Genomic DNA, 26622 nt, shown 5'->3' with positions numbered 1-26622 from the left:
CATCATCCTTGTAAATCTTCTCTGCACGCTTTCCAGCTTGACAACATCTTTCCTATTACACAGTGCCCAGAAATGAACACAATACTCTAGAAATGTGGCCTCACAAACACCTTATATAACTGCAACATGACTTCCCAACTTCTATACTCAATACTCTGGCCAAATGATCAAGATCTTGATGCAATTTTTGACAAATTTATTAGATTAGATTAGATTAGATCCTTTATTTGTCATTCAGACCTTACGGTCTGAACGAAATGTCGTTACCTACAATAATAAACAACAGAACAGACAGTAAACACAAATTAACATCCACCATAGTGAGTCCACGAAGCACCTCCTCACTGTGATGGAGGCAAAAATCTTAGGGCTGCTGTCTCTTCCCTCCTCTTCTCCCTCCGCGCTGAGGCGATACCCCACCGGTCGATGGTAAGTCAGTCCCGCGGCTCACCGAGCGCCGCGAACGGGCCGGTTCAAACACTGCGGCCCGGGTTGGTCGAAGCTGCCGCCCTCCAGTCCAGCGGACGCAGCTGTTGATGACGTTGTTCACTGCCCCGCGGCCGAACCCCGGACTCAGGCCGCCGCCGCCACAACGCCGCATCAGCCACCGGAGCACCGTTCCAGCTCCGAGCCGGGTCGCCCTCATGTGAGCGTCTCAACCCCGCGCCAGGCCGCCCTCATGGCAGCACTGTTACCCTCGAGCCAGGCCGCCCTCACGGGAGCGCCGTTACCCTCGAGCCAGGCCGCTCTCACGGAAGCGTCTCAGCCCCACGCCAGGCCGACCTCAAGGGAGCGCCGTTACCCTCGTGCCAGGCCGCCCTCACGGGAGCGTCTCAGCCCCGCGTCAGGCCGCCCTCATGGGAGCGTCTCAGCCCCGCGCCAGACCGCCCTCACGGGAGCGCCGTTACCCTCGAGCTGGGTCGCCCTCACGGGAGCGCCGTTACCCTCGAGCTGGGCCGCCCTCACGGGAGTGCCGTTACCCTCGAGCTGGGCCGCCCTCATGGGAGCGTGCCCAGGGCGAGTCCTGACAGGCTCTGCCTCCGGAACCTCGAGGTCGCCAGCTCCGCCATTAGGCCTCAGCGCAGACGGAGGCAGAGAAGGGGGTACGACAAGAAAGTCGCATTCCCCCAAAGGGAGAGACAGGAAGCCCTGTTTCAACCCCCCCCACACACAACACAACCCAAAAACCAAAAACTGAGCCAAACAAGACGAAAAAAACAACACAGAAAAGCAAAAACAAACGGACTGCAGGCGAGCCACTTCTGGAATCTTCAAGGTGGGATGGGTCTGACCTTTGTGAGTGCAGAGTGTACGTTGCATGTGGTGGACAGGGTGAAACAAAGCAGTTGCTGATAGCTCCATCTTTGTGTGTGATCTGCAAGTTGTGATCAGCCAAGCAGATTACCACTGCAACACGTGGCTGCTGGAGGAGACACTCTCTTCATTCATGAGGCCAGTTGCAATAGCATTTTGGTCAGTGTGGACCTAGGGATGTGGATTTGGAGATCTCCGCAATGGTGGTACCACAGGATGTTAGAATGTGCTTTGGGGCAGCAATTACTGGGCTATAATGGCCTCCGTTGGCAAGCATGGTACAACAACTGTTACTAGCCAGTGGAGTTCTCCCCTTTTCCCACGGATACACATTCACCCTGTTTGTTTCATCGTCTCTCAGCCTAAAGTGATCTTATTGCCAACAGATCAGCTCCATACTGGGCTGTCTTGAATTAATTTAGTGATGGACACTGAGAATGCACTGTGTTAACTGCAGACCAGACACACACACGCGCACACACACACAGAGACATTTCTGAGACAAGATCATTGTTGTTTTGATGCTCGTTTATTAAGTTGATGAAACTGCAATGTTACAGTTCAATCACAATCACTGGAAGCACAGAACACATTGTGAGCTTTCCGAACCTTGGTGTAACAAACAATGTGAAATCAAGAGGGAAATACAGAGAGAGACAGTAATAATTCCAATCAGCACAATCTAAATCAAGACAGGATCAGCCTCCACCACAGGGACTTTCCCACAGTCCGTGTCTGCCCATCACCACCACCCCGTGCCCCTGACGCTTTCTTGTCTACATGTGTGTGTCAGAGAGATGGCACCAAATGCCCTGGACACCGCTCTGTACTGCTGCACCTTTTAACTGGAATGCCCAACTGTTCCCAGTGGGATTTGAGGAAGGAGAATGGTCGAGGAGGGGAGTCTGGTTAAAGAGGGCGGACTTGTCTGTTCTGGGCAGTCCCTGGGCTTCAATCAAGGTCAGTGTGTGGGGCAGTGCCCTGGGGTTTACACCCTGCTGATCCATGTAGACATCCACCATGGTTCCCCGCTCCCCATCCCTCTCTCAATATGTGACGGAGAATGGCCGAGACTCTTGTGTATTGAGTTTGAAGCCATTACCCTGTCAGTGAGGGTGATGAGAAACTGGAAGGACAGTGAGTTGTCCCTTACCCTGACGTGAACAGCCCTTTATTCTGGAATAAACACCACTACTTTTACTACTGATCTGGTTTAGAGAGGAAAGATTGCAATGCAAGGTTATATTCAGCTACAGTAGTTTGAGGAGATTGTGTACCCCTCTGCACATTTAAATGCCTTTTGGAGCCAAAACATTTAAAGTGTACAATCATTATTGTCTTCAATTATGACGTTCCCTCCTGGTGTAAATGTTGTAGATCCCCAGTCAATGATGTTCCCTCCATCACCGTAACACCCCTGACTGATCAACTCAATCTCATTGGGTTTTAGAACACGATCCCACATATTAACATCAGTTATCTCTCCGACAAAGGATTGTTTCTTGTCAAAATTTCCTCCGACTGAGTCTTGCTCCTGACCAAGAAAAAACTGACCAGACCCTCTCACAACCCGACCCTTTCCACCAATCTTCTGTACACTGCGTCTCCCATTGACCCAGACTGTTATCTCACCCCCTTTAGACTCCCAGTTCACACAGATGTGTCTCAGTAAAGAATTCATTTCAGGGACGTAAAACCTATCTTCACTACTTCCTAACAACACATAGAGTTGTGTTTTATTTACATGCAAAATCAGGAGTTCGTTGTGGAATAGCATGTTGCGTAGGAGAGCAAACTGAAAGGGCGTGTTGCTTCAGTGGCTGCCCTGAAACAAACAGTAAAGGCAGTCAAACTGGCGAAGTGAGGCGCATTCAACCTGACGAAGCTGTTGTCTGTCTCGGTTGGGAATATCACTGATTTTCCATATAATCCTGTAAAATTGAAGAGTAAAAATTTAAAATCTCAGTTTGAAATGGTAACTTTGCCATCTGAGATGTAGCACAAGGTCGCTAGTGAGCAGTGATTTGCAAAAGGATGTTTTTTTTAAATGTGAGAGACAGAGTGGCATCTGAAGACTGGCAGGTTTGGAGAGAGTGTTGAAGTTTTTACCAGGATTGGAGCACCTTCGGTACAAGGAGAGGTGGGACAAACATGGATTATTTTGTCTGGAGTGTTGGAGGTTGAGGGGCAAACTGTAGAAATACAAAATGACAAGCAGCATAGTTAATGTAGATAGTCAGAGTCAGTTTTTCCCCCCAGGGTGGAAATGACAAGTAGCAGAAGGCACAGATTGATAGTGAGAGGGATCACGTTAAAAGGAGATGTGAAAGGCAAGTTTCTGTTTCCACAGTGGTGGGTGCCTGGAACACACTGCCAGGGGTGGTGGTAGAAACAGATACAATAGCAGTGTTTAAGGGCATTTAGACAGACACATGCACATTGAGGAATAGAGGGATACAGACCATGTGCAGGGAGATGGGATTAGTTCAGACTGACATCATGGTCAGTACAGACACACACTCTCCAAACCTACATGTAAATCTCATACAAACCTGCACTGTCCGATCCTGACAGGTAAATGCACATCACAAGCACAATTGTTGCGAAGGGCTTCATCCTGTCTCCAACCTGTTAAAACATAGAATTCCCAATTCATTTCATTTCACTTGTCGATCCATTGAAACTGAGAACCAGCAGCCAGTCCCGTGTGTCAGCAACACACAAACAGTCCCTCTGGTACTCACTGTGTCTGTCTCCGACAAGTTGGTTTCACCTCAGGGGGGTCCAATACCCTGGGCACAAGATGCTGCAATTTATATTCTGCTGAACCCAGTCACTGCCAATCGCAGGATGGAATTGAGGGGGTGGAGCAAACTCTGCTGCCATCCAATACTCAGAGAGCTGCCATTGATCTGTGTGTTGTCATCAGTCAGCATCAGGTGATGAGGGGGAGGGAGTGGAGTGAGCCACGTTAATTCACCTTCCCGGGAGGTGATGAAGTTCACCTCCCCCGCCCGATGAGAGATATCTTCCCTATCCCACTGTGGCTCTGATCTGTAACACAACTTCATGTTGATAGGGAGAGGCACATGTTCATGTATTGGATGCTTGCCATGAGGTTGTGGTCAGGACCGCTGACAGCTGATTCCTGGAATATATGTAAAGAAGTTTGGTTTACTGCCTGGATTCACCCCATGGGAAAGTGTCCAATCAGTGAATGAGTGGGCAGAACTTAGAGTCATCGCATCATACAGCACAGAAACATACCCTTCAGTCCAACTTGTCAATGCTAACCAAGATGCCCTGTCTACACTAGTCCCACCTGCCTGCATTTGGCCCACATCCCATTATACCTTCCCTATCCATCTTCCTATCCATCTTCCTAACCAAAATTCCCACCACCCTCCGTGAGAATAAGTTGCTGCTCAGGTTTCTTTTCATCCTACCCTCTCACCTTGAACCTATGTCCCCTGATTCTTGATTACCCTACTGCGTCTAAAAGACTGTACATTTGCCCTATCTATTCCGTTCATGACATTATACATTTTTATAAAATCAGCCCTCAGCATTCTGCACACCAAGGCATAAAGTCCTGGCCTGCTCATCCTCCCCATATCTTCTCTGCAGTCTTCCTAACTTAATGACAACCTTCCTATAACTGGGTGACCAAGACAATGCACCAAACTTGCTCTCTGCAGCAAATATGATGAGAAGGCATGATTGGCACAGTTAATGGCACTATAACTTAATTTATTGTCAAAGACCCATTTGAAAATGAACTCCAAGACGTCAGTTGTCCGTGCTGTATTATATGTAACATTAGCATTTAAACAAAACACTTCCCATCTCCTGAAGAGGAAATGTACTGCTTTTTAGGTGCTATCCCTGCACTCTGCAGAGAGCATATACATGGATCGGTCTGACAACCTGAGCCGCAGGAACAGTTGTCTCAGGGTCTGCAAGTCAATGAATTGATTTTATCATGTAGAGGCTGGTTCCCCAAGTCACAGGCTGAACCAGCAAAGTTTGTGTTTAGAATAACCATATAAGGTTCTATTATTATTCCCAGCATAAGCGGGAGCCATGGTTGCATAGGTCAGTCCGACTGTACGAAAAAACTTGAAGCGGGAACTTGCTGAATTTATTGCAAGACCAGACTGATGAGGCAAAATGGAGGAAAGACATAAAGACCATTCCTCCCCCGTGTAGCGAGAATGTATCTCTCGCCACTGTTATGCCACATATTTTTGCAACCAGTGAATGAGCCTGGATGCAAACATATCGATATTCGGTGTTCCATCGAGCCATAATGTCATAAAATACTTTGTGATCCAACATCCATTTTGTGTGGTCATTGATTTTACGTGGTGATGCACCAGTGCCAAATGAGGTTAGGTAAAATATCACAGGATACATTGACTTGATTGCACCCATGTGACTAACATATGCTACCACCACAGTGTATCAACTTGGAATTGAGCATGCAGATTGTGCATATTCGCGCAATAACCCTTTAACCCATAGAATGCACCTAGTGTCTATAGGTATTTGATACCAATAACTGAAGAAGTGGTAACTCATGAAGATTTACTGACCAAAAACTACTGGAACAATGCTAAGTACTGTTCGTCCACCATTGTGACTTTGTTAGCTTCAGCTGGCAATAGCATAGGTCTGTTAACAATGACCTACATGGCACTTGAGAGGTTACTACTTTGCATGTTGTAAGTTCTGATAATGCAAAGGCCCAACTTGCACAGCTGAAACACAGCTACTATATTGCCAATTACATTTGATGAATAGAAGGCTGCTTCATAACAACGGCTTCTATTAATTCCAATCTCTTGCCCTAGGGCGGAGTCACAGACAAATTAATAGCTAAAGGTAGATCCCAATAATCAATAACTCTAGTTGGTATCAACTTTAATTTAACTGGATGGATGAGGAACCTCAATTTCTCAAATATAGTTTGCAGCTGAAACAGTTGATTTTAGCAATATACAGCGTTTACAATATCATCCAGATAAGCCAAAACAAGTGCTTTTTTGAGCTCTGAGCAGTCCAAGCACCAGTTTAGTAATTTGGTAAATAACCTGGGAGCTGAAGTTAGCCCATTTTGCAACGCTTTAGCTGTTATCATTGCCCCATCCAGATAAATTTCAAATGTCTCCGGTGATCCATGTGAATGGACCTAAATAGTATGCATCTTTGAGATTGATGCATGCCATAAAGATCCTATGGAAATCAGTTGTTAGACAGTAACGAAGTTCCCTATTCTGAAATGTTTATGTTGCACATGTGAGTTAATCAAGTATGAACCGACATCCTTCGTTTTTCACAATGAACAGTCCACCCCTGCCATAATTCCGTGCCTGCCTCGAACGACAACTTTGGCCAGATTCCCGAGCCTGTCTCGAAAGGCAATCCTAGCCATAATGCTGAGCCTGCCTCGAAAGACAACTCTGGCAATAATTCTGAGCCTGCCTCGAAAGACAACTCTGGCCATAATTCTGAGCCTGCCTCGAAAGCCAACTCTGGCCTTATTTCCAAGCCTGTCTTGAAAGGCAATCCTGGCCATAATACTGAGCCTGCCTCGAAAGACAACTCTGGCCCCAATTCCAAGCCATGCTTGGAACCCTTATATACTGTGCAGTATAAACTAATCGCATGTTATCATTTTAGTTATAAACGGATCTGAATGTCATGTTATCATTGTCATTTGTACAAAAACAAGTGTAAATATTACCAACATGTAAATGGTCCACATACCCCATGTTTTGGAAGAACCAGACCCACCTACCTCCATGGGTACCGGTGGTCTTATGGTAAGCCCAAAGGCCCCTGATGTGGGTTCTATTTCCCTCCTTGATTGGAGAGTAGGACTGGTAGGGTGCGTGGATGCCATATTTTTCCTGAGACTGGCTTGGGCCTTGGCCTGAAAGACCTCTGCCCAGTTTTCAAGCTGCCACCAGCTTCAGTGAACCGCTTACTGCCGATGAAGGCGTGGGGTGTGTTGTCGCCGAAACGATAAAGCTTTGCTCGTCGTCGGTACCTCGATTAGTCCGACAGCTTTTGCTTCCATATGCAGGTATTACCTGTTGGATAAGTCTTACCTGAAGAGAAGATTCAGCGGCTGGTTTCATTTCCTGGATTTCATGCCCCCTCCAATGTCACCCCTGATAGCGCTGTTCACTGCCGGCACTTGTTGCGTGATGGAAACTCCGGCCCCTTCCGGGTTTTCTGCCAACGGCTGGTAACCAACTCTTCTGGCAGCAACACCTTCGTTTGCGAGGATTCCCTTGAAGCCATACTCATGTGCTTCAGTATGTTCCACGGACATACTTTCGAATTTGAAGTCAGTTACACACTGACCACTCGCACTCCCCTCCACAGAGAGGGAGATTCGTAGGCAGCCATGAAACCGGTGCTGCCGCAGGCCCCTGAGGATACCTGCGCTGATATGGACCCTCCTACGGACCTATATCAGGATGGAGCATCACATTTGTGGGATAAACGCCCGAGGGCACTATCCATGCTCCATTTTTTCCATTGCGGGCACTTCTGATTCATGCCCTTCGTGCCTCGTGGTATGCTCTCCGGCTGTACCTTCGAACTCATGAGTCAGAAAACTGACCCCGAATGCTCCCCTCCTCAGAGAGGGAGACATTGTGCAGCTCTAAAACAGGTGCCGCTGCCGCGGGCTCCCGAGGATACCCAGGTGATATAACTCCATCCTTTGGAGCATATCATTGTGGAGCAACCTCTCCATCAGGTGCTCCATGTGGGTTAGACGTCCGTAGACGCTACCCATTGAAGGAGGGGAACCGTCCTGGCTTGACTCGCCCGAGTCCATCGGCCTGACCGACTTATTGTTGGATTTACCCCCTTTCATAGGAAACCCCAGCGGTCTGGGAGCCGCTGACCGCATTGTCAGCGACTGGGGTAGCGAACCCGATGGCCGCCGGCTACCCGCGCTTCCCCGGTCCGAACCGGGGATTTCCCCTCGGTCCATAACCGGTTTCACCGCGGCCCGTCCAGACTTCGCCCCTAAAATATCCAGCAGGAAACCTCTGTAGGAAGAGATTCCTGCAAGAAAAAACAGAACCTGGTAATAAGTACAAAACTTACCTGCAGGTTTAAACTTACCGCTGGAAGGAGCGATGCGCCTGCCAGTCAGTCGTTGCGCAATGCTTCAGATGTAATGACGCGCATGCGTGCTGACGGCCTTCTTCACCTAGTCACTCACGTGACTCCGAAGTAAAACAGCTATAGGCCTTGCCTTCTTTGTCGTCGCTAAGCAGGCGAAACTTCAGTGAAGTAGCGGGCTGGTTAGCCTCATCATAACTCCACCTCCAGTTTAAATCCCATTTGGAATATTTTGGAGGACCAAGAAACTGACAAGATGACTTGACAGATCGACGATGGATGTGGGAGGTCAACAGTCGGTAGCACAGGCTTCATCGTGTACGATGCAGCGTAAACATGAGCAGCGAGTTCGTCTTTTCGTCCCGTCTTTTTCAACCCCCTGTCTGCTAAAAAATGCTTCAAACCTTCGACTTTCCATTGCAGAAAATCATCCAGTGTCATATGGTCATAATTTGGGTCAGCCATAACCAATATAAGATTCAAAGAAGACAAAAACACAGACTGAAAAAAGAAAAAGGGTGGCTAAGGGGAACGTTGGTCCATTGGAGGGTGAGACTGGAGAGTTGTTGGTGGGGAACATGGAAATGGCAAAGGCATTAAACGAGTATTTTGTATCAGTCTTCACCATAGAAGACACAAAAAATATTCCAACGCTGGATAAACAGGGGGCGGTAGGAATGGAGGAGCTAAATACTATTAAGATCACCAAGGAGGTGGTATTAGGGAAATTAATGAGACTGAAGGAGGATAAATCCCCTGGGCCTGATGGATTACATCCAAGGGTCTTGAGGGAGATAGCGGTGGGGATTGTGGATGCATTGGTGATAATTTTCCAAAACTCCCTGGAGGCAGGAACGGTCCCAGTGGATTGGAAAATGCCCAATGTAACACCTATATTTAAAAAAGGAAGTAAACAGAAGGCGGGTAACTATAGACCGGTTAGTCTAACATCGGTGGTGGGTAAAATGTTAGAGACAATTATTAAAGAAACACTAACGGGGCACTTGGATAAACATGACTTCATCGGACAGAACCAGCATGGTTTTGTGAAGGGGAAGTCCTGTTTAACGAATCTGCTCGAATTCTTTGAGGAAGTAACAACCCGGGTGGATAAAGGGGAACCGGTGGATGTGGTATACTTGGACTTCCAAAAAGCTTTTGACAAGGTGCCACATAAGAGACTATTGCTAAAAATAAAAAATTATGGGATTGGGGGTAATATATTAGCATGGGTAGAGGATTGGCTAACAAATAGGAAGCAGAGAGTGGGGATAAATGGTTCATACTCGGGATGGCAACCGGTAACTAGCGGGGTTCCGCAAGGGTCGGTGCTGGGACCCCAGTTGTTCACAATTTATATAAATGATTTGGAGGAGGGAACCAAGTGTAATATATCAAAATTTGCGGACGATACAAAAATGGGAGGAAAAGTAGGGGATGAGGAGGATAGGAAGAGTCTGCAAAAGGATATAGATAAGCTAGGTGAGTGGGCAACACCTTGGCAGATGAAGTTTAATACTAATAAATGTGAAGTCATTCACTTTGGGAAAAAAAATGATAGGGCAAGTTATTTTCTAAATGAGGAGGAGCTGCGTTGTAATGCAACGCAAAGGGATCTAGGGGTATTAGTACATGAATCACTAAAAGTTAGTATGCAGGTGCAGCAAGCAATCAGGAAGGCCAATGGAGTTTTGGCCTTTATTGCTAGGGGGATTGAGTATAAAAACACGGAGGTCTTGCTGCAGCTGCACACAGTATTAGTGAGACCACATTTGGAATACTGTGTACAGTTCTGGGGTCCATACTTAAGAAAGGATGTACTAGCCCTGGAGGCAGTGCAGCGAAGGTTTACAAGATTAATTCCTGCAATGAGGGGATTGACATATGAGGAAAGGTTAAGTAGGCTGGAACTCTACTCTTTGGAGTTTAGAAGAATGAGAGGCGATCTCATTGAAACATATAAGATCGTGAGGGGCCTTGATCGGGTGGATGCACCGAGGATGTTCCCAATGATCGGGGAAACTAGAACTAGGGGACATAGTTGCAGAATAAGGGGGGGCTCTTTTAAAACGGAGATGAGGAAGAACTTCTTCACCCAGAGGGTGGTTAATTTATGGAATTCACTGCCCCAGGGAGCAGTGGAAGCAGAAACTTTAAATATATTTAAGACTAAAATAGATGTTTTTTTAGCTGCCAAGGGGATAAGGGGCTACGGGGAGAGGGCAGGGATATGGACCTAGGTATGGTTAGTATAGTAAGACCTGAGTGATCTCCTGGACAAGTGTCGATCGCCTGGATTGGGGTCGGAGAGGAATTTCCCGGATTTTTTTCCCGAATTGGACCTGGGTTTTTATCCGGTTTTTTGCCTCCCCCAGGAGATCACGAGGTTTTTGGGGTGGAGAGGGGTGATAGCGGTATAAAGGGGAGGGTAGTGTCTTGTGTTCTGTGTCTTGTGTCTACTGTTTGTGGGTAAGTGTGTCTGTTTAGTGTTCAGCCATGTGCGAATGGCGGTGCGGGCTCGACGGACCTGGTGGTCTACTCTCGCACCTACTTTCTACGTTTCTATGTTTCTATGTTTTACTCACAATTTATACAGCGCTGCATTCGCTTTAAAAAAAAATCCCGATGACCTTTGACAAATCCCATGATTCCTTGCATTTATCGAGATACTGAACTCGTTTAACCTCGATCAGTTAGCTCACCTTGGATCCCCTGACATTTAACCTTCCAGAGTCACCTGCAATGCGGACTCTTATCAAATGCCCTGCTGATGTCCGTATCGACAACATATATGTCTTTGCCCTTGTCAACATTTTTGGTTACTTCTTCAAAAAAGATTCATAAGATACTTTCTTCCACCTACAAAACCATGCTGATTATCCCTAATCAACCTTTGTCTCTCCAAATGCATATATATCTAATCCCATAGAATCCTCACCAGTAACTTGTTTTCCACAGATGTTAGGTTCACTAATCTATAGTTCCCAGGCTTTTCCAGCCCCTTAAATAGAGAAAAACATTAGCACCCCTCCAGTCTTCTGGCACCTTACTCATGTCTAATGATGATTCTTATCTCTCAATCAAGTTCTCCTGCCATTTCTTCTCTAGCTTCCAGTTCCAGTTGCTCTAGCTTCGCCGTTCCAGTTGTCGGTTTTTCAGGGGACTGCCGGCAACTTGACAGTCGCCGGCAGTCTGCTAAAAAATTGCTTAAGTGGGACAGGCCCATCAGGGACTCCAAAATGTATACAGTAAAAGAGTAGCTGTGGAGAGAATATTGTTGCCCTGAAGGATCAACATCACTGTCAGTGGTCGGGATAGGATTTGCTTGCATTTGAATGGGAATAGGCTAAGTTGGGAAAGTCAGCATGACTTTCTTGGCGGCATGTCATGTCTTGATATAGTTTTTTGTCAAAGGCAATTAATGAGGGTTGGGCAGTGGATCTTGTTTACATGGAATTTGATAAGGCACATGATAAAGATTCTCAGTCATAAGCTGGGGCAACACGAAGAACAGTCTGGGAACTCACTCCCTACATCAAGGCAATGGTGCAAAAGTCACCTGTCGAAGGAGGGGTATGAGATTTGAGGATCTAATCAAAGCATGAGACAGGGGATGAAGCAGATGGATGGTCTCCTGGACTATCCTTGCTGATTAACCCTGGGAGTGATTCAGTGGGACTGGGGGCCAAATGTAGAAGGAAAGGCTGAGATCAGGAGTGGGCATCAACCATGGGATGGGTTCCCAGATGGAGGATGGATGAGGATCCACAAACCTGTCTATGACGACGGGACAATGGTGGAGTCAAAAGCTTCAAATTCCTGTGCGTGCATATTTCTGAAGATCTTTCCTGGACACAAGATAGACACAAAAAGCTGGAATAACTCAGTGGGGCAGGCAGCATCCCTGGAGAGAAGGAATCGGTGATGTTTTGGGTCAAGTCCACACTAATGCAATTATAAAGAAAACCCATCAATGCCTCTGCTTCCTGAGGTGATCAGGGAGATTTGGTATGTCAGAGAGGATTCTCTTGAACTTCAACAGGTGTACAGTAGAGAGCATCACGGCCTGGTTCGGCAACATGAATGCCTAGGAATGGAGAAGACTGCAAAAAGTTGTGAACACTGCCCATTCTATCACAGGTTCTGACCACCCCAACATCAAAAAGATTTACAGGTGTCGCTGCCTCAAAAAGGCAGCCAGCATCGTCAGAGACCAACACCACCCTGGCCACACACTCATTTCATCCATATCACTGGGAAGAAGATAAAGTACCCTGAAAACTGTAACGTCCAAGTTCAGGCCAGTTCTATCAGGCTAGTAAACAGTACAACTGCCATTAAGCTCTGAATTACAGACTATCATTGTTTAGATTGCACTACTGTTGTTTGTTTTTTATGTACGTATATTTTATTGTATGGCAGTATGCAAAAACAAATTTCAGACCTCGCTTTGATAATAAAGTGTTATCGTATCGTATATGTGGTGTGTGAGCATCATGCAGCAATCTCTGCTTCCAAGGTGCTCCATGATTTGCTCAACCAGTTCTGGCTAATTTACCAGAACAATTTCAGCAATGCTGCCTTCCTTGTAAACTAGAAACAGGCTGAAGAGCGGGTTCTGCAGAATGCACTTCTGAAACTCCATCCCTGTGCCTAAGATTTCAAGAAAAAATATTTTTGCAGAAAACTGCGCTCTAATTATCCTGTGCTGCACCTCCGATGGCAAAGGTGCAATTTCAAACAGAGATTTAACATTCAAACTTCATATTTTACAGGATTGATGAAGAAATCAGTGATATTCCCAAACAAAACAGCCAACAGCTTGGTCAGGTTGGATGCACTCGATTTCTCTGATTTGACTGCGTTTACTGTCTGCCTCAGAGCAGCTTCAAAAAGGTGAGATAACAGTCTGGGCCAATGGGAGACGTAGTCTTATGCCCCTGTCCCACTTAGGAAACCTGAACGGATACCTCTGGAGATTTTGCGCCCCACCCAAGGTTTCCGTGCGGTTCCCGGAGGTTGGAGGTGGTTGCCGGAGATTGCAGGTAGTGGAAGCAGGAAGGGAGACTGACAAAAACCTCCGGGAACCTCCGGGAACTGCACGGAAACCTTGGGTGGGGCGCAAAGTCTCCAGAGGTTTCCATTAAGGTTTCCTAAGTGGGACAAGGGCATAAGGAAGGCTGGTGGATTGGGTGGAGTTGTGAAAAACGGTGGCCACTTCGATCTTCACCATAAATGGGAGAGCCTTTGGGAGTGTTGTAGAGCAGAGGGATCTAGGAGTGCAGGTACATAGTTTAGTTTATTGTCACATGTATCAAGGTACTATGGTGCTATCCAGTCAGTGAAAAGACTATATATGTTTATACATGTTCACAATCCAGCTGCCCAGACTGTACAGAATAATGTTCAGTGCAAGATGGAGACCAGAAAAGTCCGATTTAAGATAGTCTCTACAATGAAGTAAATGGTAGCTCAGGACCATTATCGGATGGTTCAGTTGCCTGACAGCAGCTGGGTAGAAAATATCCCTGAATCTGAAGATGGCCTCATCTATAGGGAAAGGTTGCACAGGCTCGGACCTTATTTCCTGCTCCGAAGACTGAGGGGTGATTGTACAGAGGGGTATAAAATCATGAGGAGAATAGTTAGGGTGAATGCACGCAGTCTTTTACCCAGAGTAAGACTATCAAGACCCATTGGACATAGGTCAAATGTGAGAGAGGGAATATCTAATAGGTACCAGAGGAGCAACTTTTTCCCTCCTTGGTGTTGGATGCACAGATCAAATTGCCAGAGGAAGTGCATGAAAATGAAGTGTCTCTTTGAAGCTGAGGACAGGCACCAGCACTCAGACTCCTCCTCATACCTACCCTTTGAGCAGGAGCCCACAGTTGAGCTAGGCCATCTCTGGCGAGAAGGAATGGGTGGAATATCGGGATGAGTCCACACTAATGCAGTCGTTTGTCGGAGAGATAACTGATGTTAATATGTGGGATCGTGTTCTAAAACCCAATGAGATTGAGTTGATCAGCCAGGGGTGTTACATTGATGGAGGGAACATCATTGACTGGGGATCAACACCATTTACAACAGGAGGGAATGTCATAATTAAAGACAATAATGATTGTACCCTTTAAATGTTTTGGCTACAAAAAGCATTTAAATGTGCAGAGGGGAACACAATCTCCTCAAACTACTCTTGCTAAATATGGCCTCGCTTTGCGATCTTTCCTCCATAAACCAGATCAGTAGTAGAAGTACTGATGTTGATTACAGAATAAAGGGCTGTTTAAGTCGGGATAAGGGACAACTCATTGTCCTTGCAGTTTCTCATCCCCCTCACTGACAGGGTAATGGGTTCAAACTCAATACACAAGAGTCTCGGCCATTCTCCGTCACACATTGAGAGAGTGACGGGGAGTGGGGAACCATGGTGATGTCTACATGGATCAGCAGGGTGTAAACCCCAGGGCACTGCCCCACACACTGACCCTTGACTGAATCCCAGGGAGTGCTCAGAACAGACAAGTCCGCCCTCTTAACCAGACACCCCTCCTCGTCCATTCTGCTGGAGCCCTTCCTCAAATCCCACTGGGAACAGTTGGGCATCCCAGTTAAAAGATGTAGCAGTACAGAGCGGTCTCCAGGGCATTTGGTGCCATCTCCCTGACACACACATGTAGACAAGAAAGCACCAGGGGCACGGGGGTGGTGGTGATGGGCAGACACGGACTGTGGGAAAGTCCCTGTGGTGGAGGCTGATCCTATCTTGATTTAGATAATGCTGATTGGAATTATTACTGTCTCTCTCTGTATTTAACCTCTTGATTTCACATTGTTTCTTACACCAAGGTTTGGAAAGCTCACAATGTGTTCTGTGCTACCAGTGATTGTGATTGGACTGCAACATTGCAGTTTCATCTGCTTAATAAATGAGCATCAAAACAGAATGTATTATGTGTTTGCGTACGTCAATGACTGTGTTTGAGTATCCGGGTTCCAAGTAAGGTTCACTGCACTCAGTGTCCATTACTAAGTCTTAAAAACATCCCTAAATACACCTATCAAATTCTGCACCATCTTAGCCTTTTGCACAAAGTTCAATAGAATCTTGATCAGCAAGGCAAGTAGGCAATGGAATGGTTAATGGAGTTGAATGCAGATAAGTGTGAGGTGTTGCATTTTTAGAAGTTGAATCAGGACAGGATCTTCACCATAAATGGAAGAGCCTTTGGGAGTGTTGTAGAGCAGAGGGATCTAGGAGTGCAGGTACATAGTTCCCCTAAAGAGGCATAGTGTAACAGGTAGAAGGGGTAGAAAATAAGACTTTTGGTACATGTTTTTAATACATTTGGTACATTTTGGTAATAGGTCAAATAGAAAGATTAAACGAGAACTTGCCATTTGAAATTTGATTTTGATTTTATGAGAAGTTGCGATGAGGGATAACGTGAAGAAGCCCGCCAGCCCGCATGCACGTCAACCTTTAAAGCAGCCATATGAAATCACAGAACAATCGCTGACCTAACTATAGGAAGATTTAAGAAACTAGAACTACCGATGATCTTTATGAGAATAGGGTTGGGAGTGGAGGGCACGTAATTCCTCATCGCAATTTCTCATAAAATATAGATCAAACTTCAAACGGCAAGTTCTCGTTTAATCTTTCTATTTTATTTCGAAGTCACGTGAGTGACTACGTGAAGATTTCAAAGCTCTGTGATTTCATGCCGTGAACCCGAGTCCATGCAAACACACTGCATCAGTTGACCAGATATGGTTGAAAAGATAGTGCATTCAGACATGATATAGATTAAAAACATGCTGATGCTTTTAATGAAAGTAATAATAATAAAAGTGGTTTCTTACATCCAGGAAAATAAAAATGTATTTAACAGAATTCAAAATTGTGTTGACAAACGAACCAGGCCTGGCAATAGGCATTTTGTAAAAGGCTTGGAAAGTCTGCTCATGCGACCATCCTGCTGTCGCTAGGATGCGGTCCAGCGGAACCTCCATGAACCTCGCTGCTTATGTTGTTACAGCCCTGATGGAGTGAGATTTAAAAACATCAGTGTCCACTCCTGCGAAAGCCAATACATGTCTCAACCACCTAGAGATGGTCTGCACCGATACCCTCTTGTGTGGTTTCCTATGAGTGATGAACATAGCCAGTTCAGTGCCTCTAAGGTTCTTTGTAGCCTTTATATATTGTTGAATATATGTGACAACACATAATCTACGATCCGTTGGATATGTTAAAAACTCCAGCTTCAGACCCAAGACTCCTAGGTCTTCTTTGCTTAATTAACTCATTTATATAGAACGTTATCTTATTGGTAGACATAACCGTCCTGTCCAGCCTTAGCTTTTGCAACGACTGGACACGTTGCGCTGAAACTAGCGCCATGATCATTATTACCTTATAGGTGAGCCGGACCAAAGATAATTGATAATAAAGATAATAAAGACCTGGAATTCTCTGCCACAGAAGGTAGTTGAGGCCAGTTCATTGGCTATATTTAAGAGGGAGTTAGATGTGGCCTTTGTGGCTAAAGGGATCAGGGGATATGGAGAGAAGGCAGGTACAGGATACTGAGTTGGATGATCAGCCATGATCATATTGAATGGCGGTGCAGGCTCGAAGGGCCGAATGGCCTACTCCTGCACCTATTTTCTATGTTTCTATGTTTCAATAAAGGTGCAGCTGGAGCCCAACCGCGAAGCAGTGTTAACACAACGTTAACGTCCCATACTTCCACGTACCTGGGCCTGGGAAGATTTATGTTAAAGATACCCTTCATGAATTTGGATATCAAAGGGTGAGAACCAACAGAGTGGTGTCCCGATCCCAGCAGCAAGTACGATGATAAGGCACTTTTGGCAGTGTTGATGGCACTATAACTTAATCTTTTATCAAAAAAGAACATTGAAAGAAACTCTGGGACATCAGCTATACGTGCCGTATTATAAGTTATATTTGAATTTACACAAAACACTTCCCATCACTTGATGTAGGAAATGTATTGCTTCTTGGTATTGTCCCGCCAAGCTGCAGTGATAACGTCCACCATTTGGTCGGATAATCTCAGCACCAGTAAAAGTCTTCTTAAACTCTGCAAATCAATACGTTGATTTTTATCATGCAGAGGGTGAGATTCCAGAGTCATGGGATGAACAAGCAAATCTTTATGCTTACTTATAACCATATATGGTTCCGTTAACATTCCTAACATCAACAGGAACCATGGCTGCGTAGGCCAGTCAGGCACTACTAAAATACCTGAAGCGAAATCTTGCTTGATTTTTTGAAAGCACCGGCTGATGAGACAAAATGGAGGAAAGGCATAAAAGAACATTCCTCCCCAGTGTAACGAGAATGCATCTATCGCTACTGCCCCTGGGTCTGGCTACCATGCAACATATTTTGGCAACTGGTAATTAAGCCCAGATGCAGGTGCAGCAGGCAGTGAAGAAAGCAAATGGTATGTTAGCATTCATAGCAAAAGGATTTGAGTATAAGAGCAGGGAGGTTCTATTGCAGTTGTACAGGGTCTTGGTGAGACCACACCTGGTGTATTGCATACAGTTTTGGTCTCCTAATCTGAGGAAATACATTCCTGCCATAGAGGGAGTACAGAGAAGGTTCACCAGACTGATTCCTGGGATGGCAGGACTTTCATATGAAGAAAGACTGGATGGCTTGTACACGCTAGAATTTAGAAGATTGAGGGGGGATCTTATAGAAACTTACAAAATTCTTAAGGGGTTGGACAGGCTAGATGCAGGAAGATTATTCCCGAAGTTGGGGAAGTCCAGAACTAGGGGTCACAGTTTAAGAATAAGAGGGAAGTATTTTAGGACTGAGATGAGAAAATCATTTTTTACACAGAGAGTGGTGAATCTGTGGAATTCTCTGCCACAAAAGGTAGTTGAGGCCAGTTCATTGGCTATATTGGGACGACAGATGGCACAATGGGCTAAGTGTTCGGCTGGCAACCGGAAGGTAGCCGGTTCGAATCCCGCTTGGAGTGCATACTGTCGTTGTGTCCTTGGGCAAGACACTTCACCCACCTTTGCCTGTGTGTGAATGTGTGTGAATGTGTGTGAGTGATTGGTGGTGGTCGGAGGGGCTGTAGGCGCAGATTGGCAGCCACGCTTCCGTCAGTCTGCCCCAGGGCAGCTGTGGCTACAGAAGTAGCTTACCACCACCGAGTGTGACTGAGGAGTGAATGAATAATGCGATGTAAAGCGCCTTGAGTATTAGAAGGCGCTATATAAATCCCATCCATTATTATTATTATTATATTTAAGAGGGAGTTAGATGTGGCCCTTGTGGCTAATGGGATCAGGGGGTATGGAGAGAAGGCAGGGATGGGATACCGAGTTGGATGATCAGCCATGTTCATATTGAATGGCGGTGCAGGCTCGAAGGGTCGAATGGCCTACTCTTGCACCTATTTTCTATGTTTCTATGTTTCTATGTTACTTGTTTTAACTACTTCCTCCGGCAGCTCATTCCATATATCAACCACCCATTGTGTAAAAGAGTTATCCCTGAAGTTTCCATTAGATCTTAGAGGACCAAGAAACCAAGAAACTGACAAGATAACTTGAATGCTCGATGATGGATGTGGGAAGTCAGCAGTCGGTAACACAGGCTTCATCATGTACGATGCAGCGTAAACAAGAGCAGCGAGTTCGTCTTTTTGTCCCGTCTTTTTCAACCCCCTGTCAGCTAAAAAATGCTTCAAAGCTTTGACTTTCCATTGCAGAAAATCATCTAGTGTCATTTGGTCGTAATTTGTGTCAGCCATAACCAATGTAAGATTCAAAGAAGACAAAAACACAGACTGAAAATGTACTCACAGTTTATACAGCGATGCATTCGTTTTTTTTTAAAATCCCGATGACCTTTGACAAATCCCATGATTCCTTGCATTCATCGAGATACTGAACTCGTTTAACCTCGATCAATTAGCTCACCTTGGATCCCCTGACATTTAACCTTCCAGAGTCACCTGCAAATGCCCTTATCAAATGCACTGCTGATGTCCGTATCGACAACATATATGTCTTTGTCCTTGTCAACATTTTTGGTTACTTCTTCAAAAAAGATTCATAAAATACTTTCTTCCACCTACAAAACCATGCTGATTATCCCTAATCAACCTTTGTCTCTCCAAATGCATTTTTATTCAATTCAATTCAACTTTAATGTCATTGCACAAATACTGAGTATGGGTACAACGAAATGCAGTTTTGCGTCAGTCCGTAGTAGTGCAATATAGAATTTAAAAAAAAAAAGAGGATACAGAACAATAGAAAATGCAGAATAATTAAACAATGGGGACGGAGGGACCGGAGGAATCTATCGGCGGGACTCCGAGTTCAGCAATGCGACGGTATGATTGTAGAAGCTGTTCCTCATCCTACTGGTACGAGACCTGAGGCTCCTGTACCGCCTCCCTGATGGGAGGAGGGCAAACAGTCCATGATTGGGGTGGGAGGGGTCTTTAATGATCTTCCCAGCTCGTTTCAGTCACCGTTTTCGGTGGAGGGCATCCATGGCAGGGAGCGGGACGCCGATGATGTGCTGCGCGGTTTTCACCACCCGTTGTAGTGCCTTCCTGTCCGCAACAGTGCAGCTGCTGTACCATACCGTGAAGCAGGCGGTCAGGATGCTCTCGATGGTACACCTGTAGAAGTTGGTCAGGATCTGGGGGGACAGGTGGGCTTTCTTGAGCCTCCTCAGGAAGTAAAGGCGCTGCTGTGCCTTTTTGACCAGGTGTTGAGGGACCAGGACAAATCCTCCGAGATGTGTACCCCAAGGAATTTGTAGCTGGAGACGCGCTCCACCTCAGTCCCGTTTATGTGGATGGGGGTATGTCTGCCCCCTCTGACCTTCCTGAAGTCGACAATAAGTTCCTTCGTCTTCTTGGAGTTGAGGACGCGGTTATTATTGGCACACCAGGTTGTCAGGTGCTGGACCTCCTCTCGGTAGGCTGACTCATCGTTGTCACTGATCAGTCCTACCACCGTGGTGTCGTCAGCAAACTTAATGATGGCGTTGGATCCGTACTTAGGGATGCAGTCGTGGGTGAAGAGGGAGTAGAGGAGAGGGCTGAGCACACAGCCCTGTGGCACGCCGGTGTTCAGTGTTATAGTGGTGGAGTTGAGGTTGTTGACCCTAACAGACTGTGGTCTGTTGGTGAGGAAATCCAGTGTCCAGTTGCAGAGGGAGGTGGAGATGCCAAGCCCGCTTAGTTTGGTGATCAAGCTGGCGGGGATGACAGTGTTGAAAGCGGAGCTGAAATCAATGAACAGCAACCTGATGTAGGAGTTGTTGTTGTCCAGGTGGGTCAGGGCAGAGTGTAGGGCCGCCGCTATGGCGTCCTCTGTAGACCTGTTGGCCCGGTAGGCAAACTGATGGGGGTCCAGTGTGGGGGGGAGGCTGGCTTTGAGGTGAGCCAAGATCAGCCGCTCAAAGCACTTAGCAATGACAGGGGTGAGTGCCACTGGGCGGAAATCGTTGAGGCTCCCTGTGGCTGACTGTTTGGGCACTGGCACGATGGTTGATGTCTTGAGGCAAGTGGGGACAACACCCTGGGCCAGTGACAGATTGAAAATGTCGGTGAAGACTTGGGATAGTTGTCCAGCACATGCCCTAAGCACCCGGCCAGGGATGCCATCGGGGCCGGCAGCTTTGCGCTCATTCACCTTGCTCAGTGCATCTTGTACAGCAGAGGTGGAGAGACTGAGGGGTTGTTCATTTGGGGGTGGAGCAACTTTGATGGCTGGGGTTTTGTTATCACGGTCAAAGCGAGCATAGAAATGGTTTAGCTCGTCAGGAAGGGTGGCGTTGTCTGGGGGAGGGGTGTTAACTTTCTGGTAATCGGCAAGGGATTTGATTCCTTGCCACATGCGCCTGGGGTCAGAATTGTTATGGAAGTGCTCCTCAATCCGCCGTTTGTGATTGAGTTTGGCATTCCTAATTCCCATTTTCAGATTGGCCCTAGATGAGCTGTATCCCTCAGCGTCGCCAGATCTGAAAGCGGCATCGCGAGCCTTCAGTAGGAGTCTGACCTCCCTGCTCATCCACGGTTTCTGGTTAGGGAAGGTCTTTATTTCTTTGTGTGTAGTGACATTATCGGTGCAGAATTTTATATAGTCCATAACTGTTGAGGTGTATGAGTTGATGTCCACTTGTGAATTGAAGGTGGACTGGGTAGCAAACAAACTCCAGTCTGTCTGCTGAAACTGCTGCTGTAAAACAGAGACAGCCCCCTCAGGCCAGACCTTGACTGTCCTCGTGGTAGGTTTCACACGTCTGATCAGAGGTGTGTATTTGGGGAGCAGGAACAGAGAGAGGTGGTCAGACTGTCCAAGGTGGGGGAGGGGGAGGGCTTTGTAGGCTTCAGTAATATTAGTGTAAACTAAGTCCAGAATATTGTTTCCTCTGGTTGGGCAGGAAACATGCTGATGGAACCTGGGGAGTTGTATCTAATCCCATAGAATTCTCACCAGAAACTTGTTTTCCACAGATGTTAGGTTTACTAATCTATAGTTCCCAGGCTTTTCCAGCCCCTTAAATAGAGAAAACCATTAGCACCCCTCCAGTCTTCTGGCACCTCACCCATGTCTAATGATGATTCTTATCTCTCAATCAAGTTCTCCTGCCATTTCTTCTCTAGCTTCCAGTTCCAGTTGCTCTAACTTCGCCGTTCCAGTTACCGGTTTTTCAGGCGACTGCCAGCAACTTGACAGTCGCCTGCATTCTGCTAAAAAATTGCTTAAGTGGGACAGGCCCATCAGGGACTCCAAAAAGTATACAGTAAAAGAGTAGCTGTGGAGGGAATATTGTTGCCCTGAAGGATCAACATCACTGTCAGTGGTCGGGATAGGATTCGCTTGCATTTGAATGAGAATAGGCTAAGTAGGGAAAGTCAGCATGACTTTCTTGGCGGCATGTCATGTCTTGACATAGTTTTTTGTCAAAGGCAATTAATGAGGGTTGGGCAGTGGATCTTGTTTACATGGAATTTGATAAGGCACATGATATAGTTTCTCAGTCATAAGCTGGGGCAACACGAAGAACAGCCTGGGGACTCACTCCCTACATCAAGGCAATGGTGCAAAAGTCACCTGTCGAAGGAGCGGTATGAGATTTGAGGATCTAATCAAAATCCATGAGACAGGGGATGAAGCAGATGGATGGTCTCCTGGACTATCCTTGCTGATTAACCCTGGGAGTGATTCAGTGGGACTGGGGGCCAAATGTAGAGGGAAAGGCTGAGATCAGGAGTGGGCATCAACCATGGGATGGGTTCCCAGATGGAGGATGGATGAGGATCCACAAACCTGTCTATGACGACGGGACAATGGTGGAGTCAAAAGCTTCAAATTCCTGTGCGTGCATATTTCTGAAGATCTTTCCTGGACACAAGATAGACACAAAAAGCTGGAATAACTCAGTGGGGCAGGCAGCATCCCTGGAGAGAAGGAATCGGTGATGTTTTGGGTCAAGTCCACACTAATGCAATTATAAAGAAAACCCATCAATGCCTCTGCTTCCTGAGGTGATCAGGGAGATTTGGTATGTCAGAGAGGATTCTCTTGAACTTATACAGGTGTACAGTAGAGAGCATCACGGCCTGGTTCGGCAACTTGAATGCCCAGGAATGTAGAAGACTGCAAAAAGTTGTGAACACTGCCCATTCTATCACAGGTTCTGACCACCCCAACATCAAAAAGATTTACAGGTGTCGCTGCCTCAAAAAGGAAGCCAGCATCGTCAGAGACCAACACCACCCTGGCCACACACTCATTTCATCCATATCACTGGGAAGAAGAAAAAGTACCCTGAAAACTGTAACGTCCAAGTTCAGGCCAGTTCTATCAGGCTAGTAAACAGTACAACCGCCATTAAGCTCTGAATTACATAGACTATCATTGTTTGGATTGCTCTACTGTTGTTTGTTTTTTATGTACGTATATTTTATTGTATGGCTGTATGCAAAAACAAATTTCAGACCTCGCTTTGACAATAAAGTGTTATCGTATCGTATATGTGGTGTGTGAGTATATGTATATATATATATATATATGTATATACATTTGTGTGTATGTGTGAATAAGTGTATACATACACACACTGAACTTGTCTTTCTCATTTATTATATTGCTTACAGTGCACTGTGTTTATGTATTCTTTGAGCTGCTGGAAGTAAAAATGATCTATCTGGGACACATGACAATAAAATATTCTTGATAATCTCCTGTTCTAGACTATTGGGCGGCCGCTCCACCCCCTTAGATTAAAAGTGTAAAAAAGGCAAAAGATTTTGAAATTAAAACCACCAGCTTCAAATGATGTCACAATGGCTCAGCTAGCAGGCACCTGCCTCAGTGAAGATATTATCCTGTATTTGACACGTTATTTGCGATTATAGCTTTAAAAACGCCAACTTTCACAAGATTGTTACATATTCTGATTCACATTTTCCCCCTCGAGGCAGAGACCACTTTCATTAAACATTTTATGCTTTATTTCTTGACATTACTGATTAAAGTTTAATAAAATCAAAATACCTTTAATTTCAAACAGAACAGCTTTAACTGATGACGTCATAATGGCCAGACTAGCAGGTGGAGGGCAAATTACTATTGCAACACACAGGGCAGGTGCAATTGGAATTTTGTTTAAAGATCACTGTTGAGGAAGGCAAGGGGAGGGCTGGAATCTTACGTTCGGGAACGGTTTGAGTTGGAGGACCACGCCTCCCGTGGGGGTTATGGGTAGGGAATGGGTGCGTTGGGGGAGTCTGCACTTGGTCTAGTCTCCTTTAAACTTTCTCTGTCCCACTGTAAACCTGTGCCCTCTGGTACTTGTCATTTCCAAGTAAAGACGCTCTACCCCAACTATGCTCCACGTCATTTGTGCTTCTTTAATGCTCCAGTGAAAACAACCTCAGTTAGTCCAATCTCTCCTTGTACCTAACGCACAACATTGTGGCTAAAATACATTGAGGTTTTTACTGATAGTGCTTGCAATGTGCATTTATCTGCACTGTAGGATACTGCATGGATAGTGGCCATTTAGCCCATGCTGTCCATACCTGCTCTCTCTGACCTTTCCCAGAATTTGCCTTTCATTTCCTGACCTACTCTCTGGGGGAGTAGCAACAACCAAAGATCCTATAGCGAAGCAAGATAGACCACTTCTTCTAAATGCAATGGGCTGACGTGTAGTACACAACGGAGCAGAATGTGGGCCTTTTTTTCATCCATTTCAGTAATCCGACCCGACCCGACTCGCAGTGTAATCAACGTTGCGGGGGAACAGTTTGTGTTAATAAATTATAATTCTGAAAATGAGGAGAAGATTTTTAACAAATAACTTTTATTTTTACGAGGATGTTTCCGTAACCGGCTTCCGTCTCCGCACTAGTATCTTTGCTCCGCCATGGGATCTTTGGTGCGGATACGGAAGCCGGTTACGGAAATGGGTCCGAAAATTACCATGAATCTGCCCATGACCGTACTACGTCTTTTTCGTTGAGTGGTCTATCTTGCTTGCTATAGGATCTTTGGCAACAACCTCCATTTCTATGCACGGATCTGCATCCTGTTAACCTTTAGGACGCAGTAATCTCTGTTTCCAAGGTGCTCCATGATTTGCTCTACCAGTTCTGGCTAATTTACCAGAACAATTTCAGCAATGCTGCCTTCCTTGTAAACGAGAAACAGGCTGAAGAGCGGGTTCTGCAGAATGCACTTCTGAAACTCCATCCCTGTCCCTAAGATTTCAATAAAAAATCTTTTTGCAGAAAACTGCGCCCTAATTATCCTGTGCTCCATCTCCGATGGCAAAGGTGCAATTTCAAACAGAGATTGAACATTCAAACTTCATATTTTACAGGTACACAAAAAAGCTGGAGAAACTCAGCGGGTGCAGTAGCATTTATGGAGCGAAGGGAAAAGGCAAAGTTTCGGGCCGAAACTCTTCTTCGGACTGCAGTCTTCGATTTTCCAGCATCTGCAGTTCCTTCTTAAACACTTCATATTTTACAGGATTGATGAAGAAATCAGTGATATTCCCAAGCAAAACAGCCAACAGCTTTGTCAGGTTGGATGCACCCGATTTCTCTGATTTGACTGCGTTTACTGTCTGCCTCAGAGCAGCCTCAAAAAGGTGAGATAACAGTCTGGGTCAATGGGAGACATAGTCTTATGCCCCTGTCCCACTTTGGAAACCTGAACGGAAACCTCTGGAGACTTTGCACCCCACCCAAGGTTTCCGTGCGGTTCCCGGAGGTTGGAGGTGGTTGCCGGAGGTTGCAGGTAGTGGAAGCAGGTAGGGAGACTGACACAAACCTCCTGGAACCTACGGGAACTGCACGGAAACTTTGGGTGGGGCGCAAAGTCTCCTGAGGTTTCCGTTAAGGTTTCCTAAGTGGGACAGGGGCATAAGGAAGGCTGGTGGATTGGGTGGAGTTGTGAAAAACGGTGGCCAGTTCGATCTTCACCATAAATGGAAGAGCCTTTGGGAGTGTTGTAGAGCAGAGGGATCTAGGAGTGCAGGTACATAGTTTAGTTTATTGTCACATGTATCAAGGTACTATGGTGCTATCCCGTCAATGAAAAGACTATATATGTTCATACATGTTCACAATCCAGCTGCCCAGACTGTACAGAATAATGTTCAGAGCAAGATGGAGACCAGAAAAGTCGATTTAAGATAGTCTCTACAATGAAGTAGATGGTAGCTCAGGACCATTATAGGATGGTTCAGTTGCCTGACAGTAGCTGGTTAGACAATATCCCTGAATCTGAAGAATGCCTCAGCTATAAGGAAAGGTTGCACAGGCTCGGAACTGATTTCCTGCTCCGAAGTATGAGGGGTTATTGTATAGAGGTGTATAAAATCATGAGGGGAATAGTTAGGGTGAATACACGCAGTCTTTTACCCAGAGTAAGGGTATCAAGACCCATTGGACATGGGTCAAATGTGACAGAGGGAATATCTAATAGGAACCAGAGGAGCAACTTTTTCCCTCGGAGGGTGTTGCATGCACAGATCAAGCTGCCAGAGGAAGTGCAGGAAAAGTAAGTATCTCTATGAAGCTGAGGACAGCCACCAGCACTCAGACACCTCCTCAT

At 45.9% G+C, this 26622-nt stretch overlaps 1 protein-coding gene and 1 long non-coding RNA gene across 2 annotated transcripts in view; both read right to left on the bottom strand.

The window, feature by feature from the left end:
• Positions 1–1827: 1827 nt before the first annotated feature.
• LOC116988576 overlaps positions 1828–26622 on the bottom strand; it is a 31465-nt gene continuing 6670 nt past the window's right edge. The window contains exon 2 of the long non-coding RNA XR_004415994.1: positions 1828–2152. This is a non-coding gene — a long non-coding RNA (uncharacterized LOC116988576). The remainder of the gene's footprint in view (positions 2153–26622) is intronic.
• LOC116988574 (C-reactive protein-like) lies at positions 1829–3930 on the bottom strand. The gene is given in 3 exon segments (XM_033045417.1): positions 1829–3081; positions 3084–3245; positions 3867–3930. Coding segments are annotated over 3 exon segments (678 nt in total). The 3' UTR covers positions 1829–2629.

Source organism: Amblyraja radiata, chromosome 27 (genome assembly GCF_010909765.2).
Source record: "Amblyraja radiata isolate CabotCenter1 chromosome 27, sAmbRad1.1.pri, whole genome shotgun sequence".
Taxonomy (NCBI): Eukaryota; Metazoa; Chordata; class Chondrichthyes; order Rajiformes; family Rajidae; genus Amblyraja; species Amblyraja radiata.
Note: the sequence above shows the minus strand (reverse complement) of the source record. Positions and strands in the feature narration are given on the sequence as shown.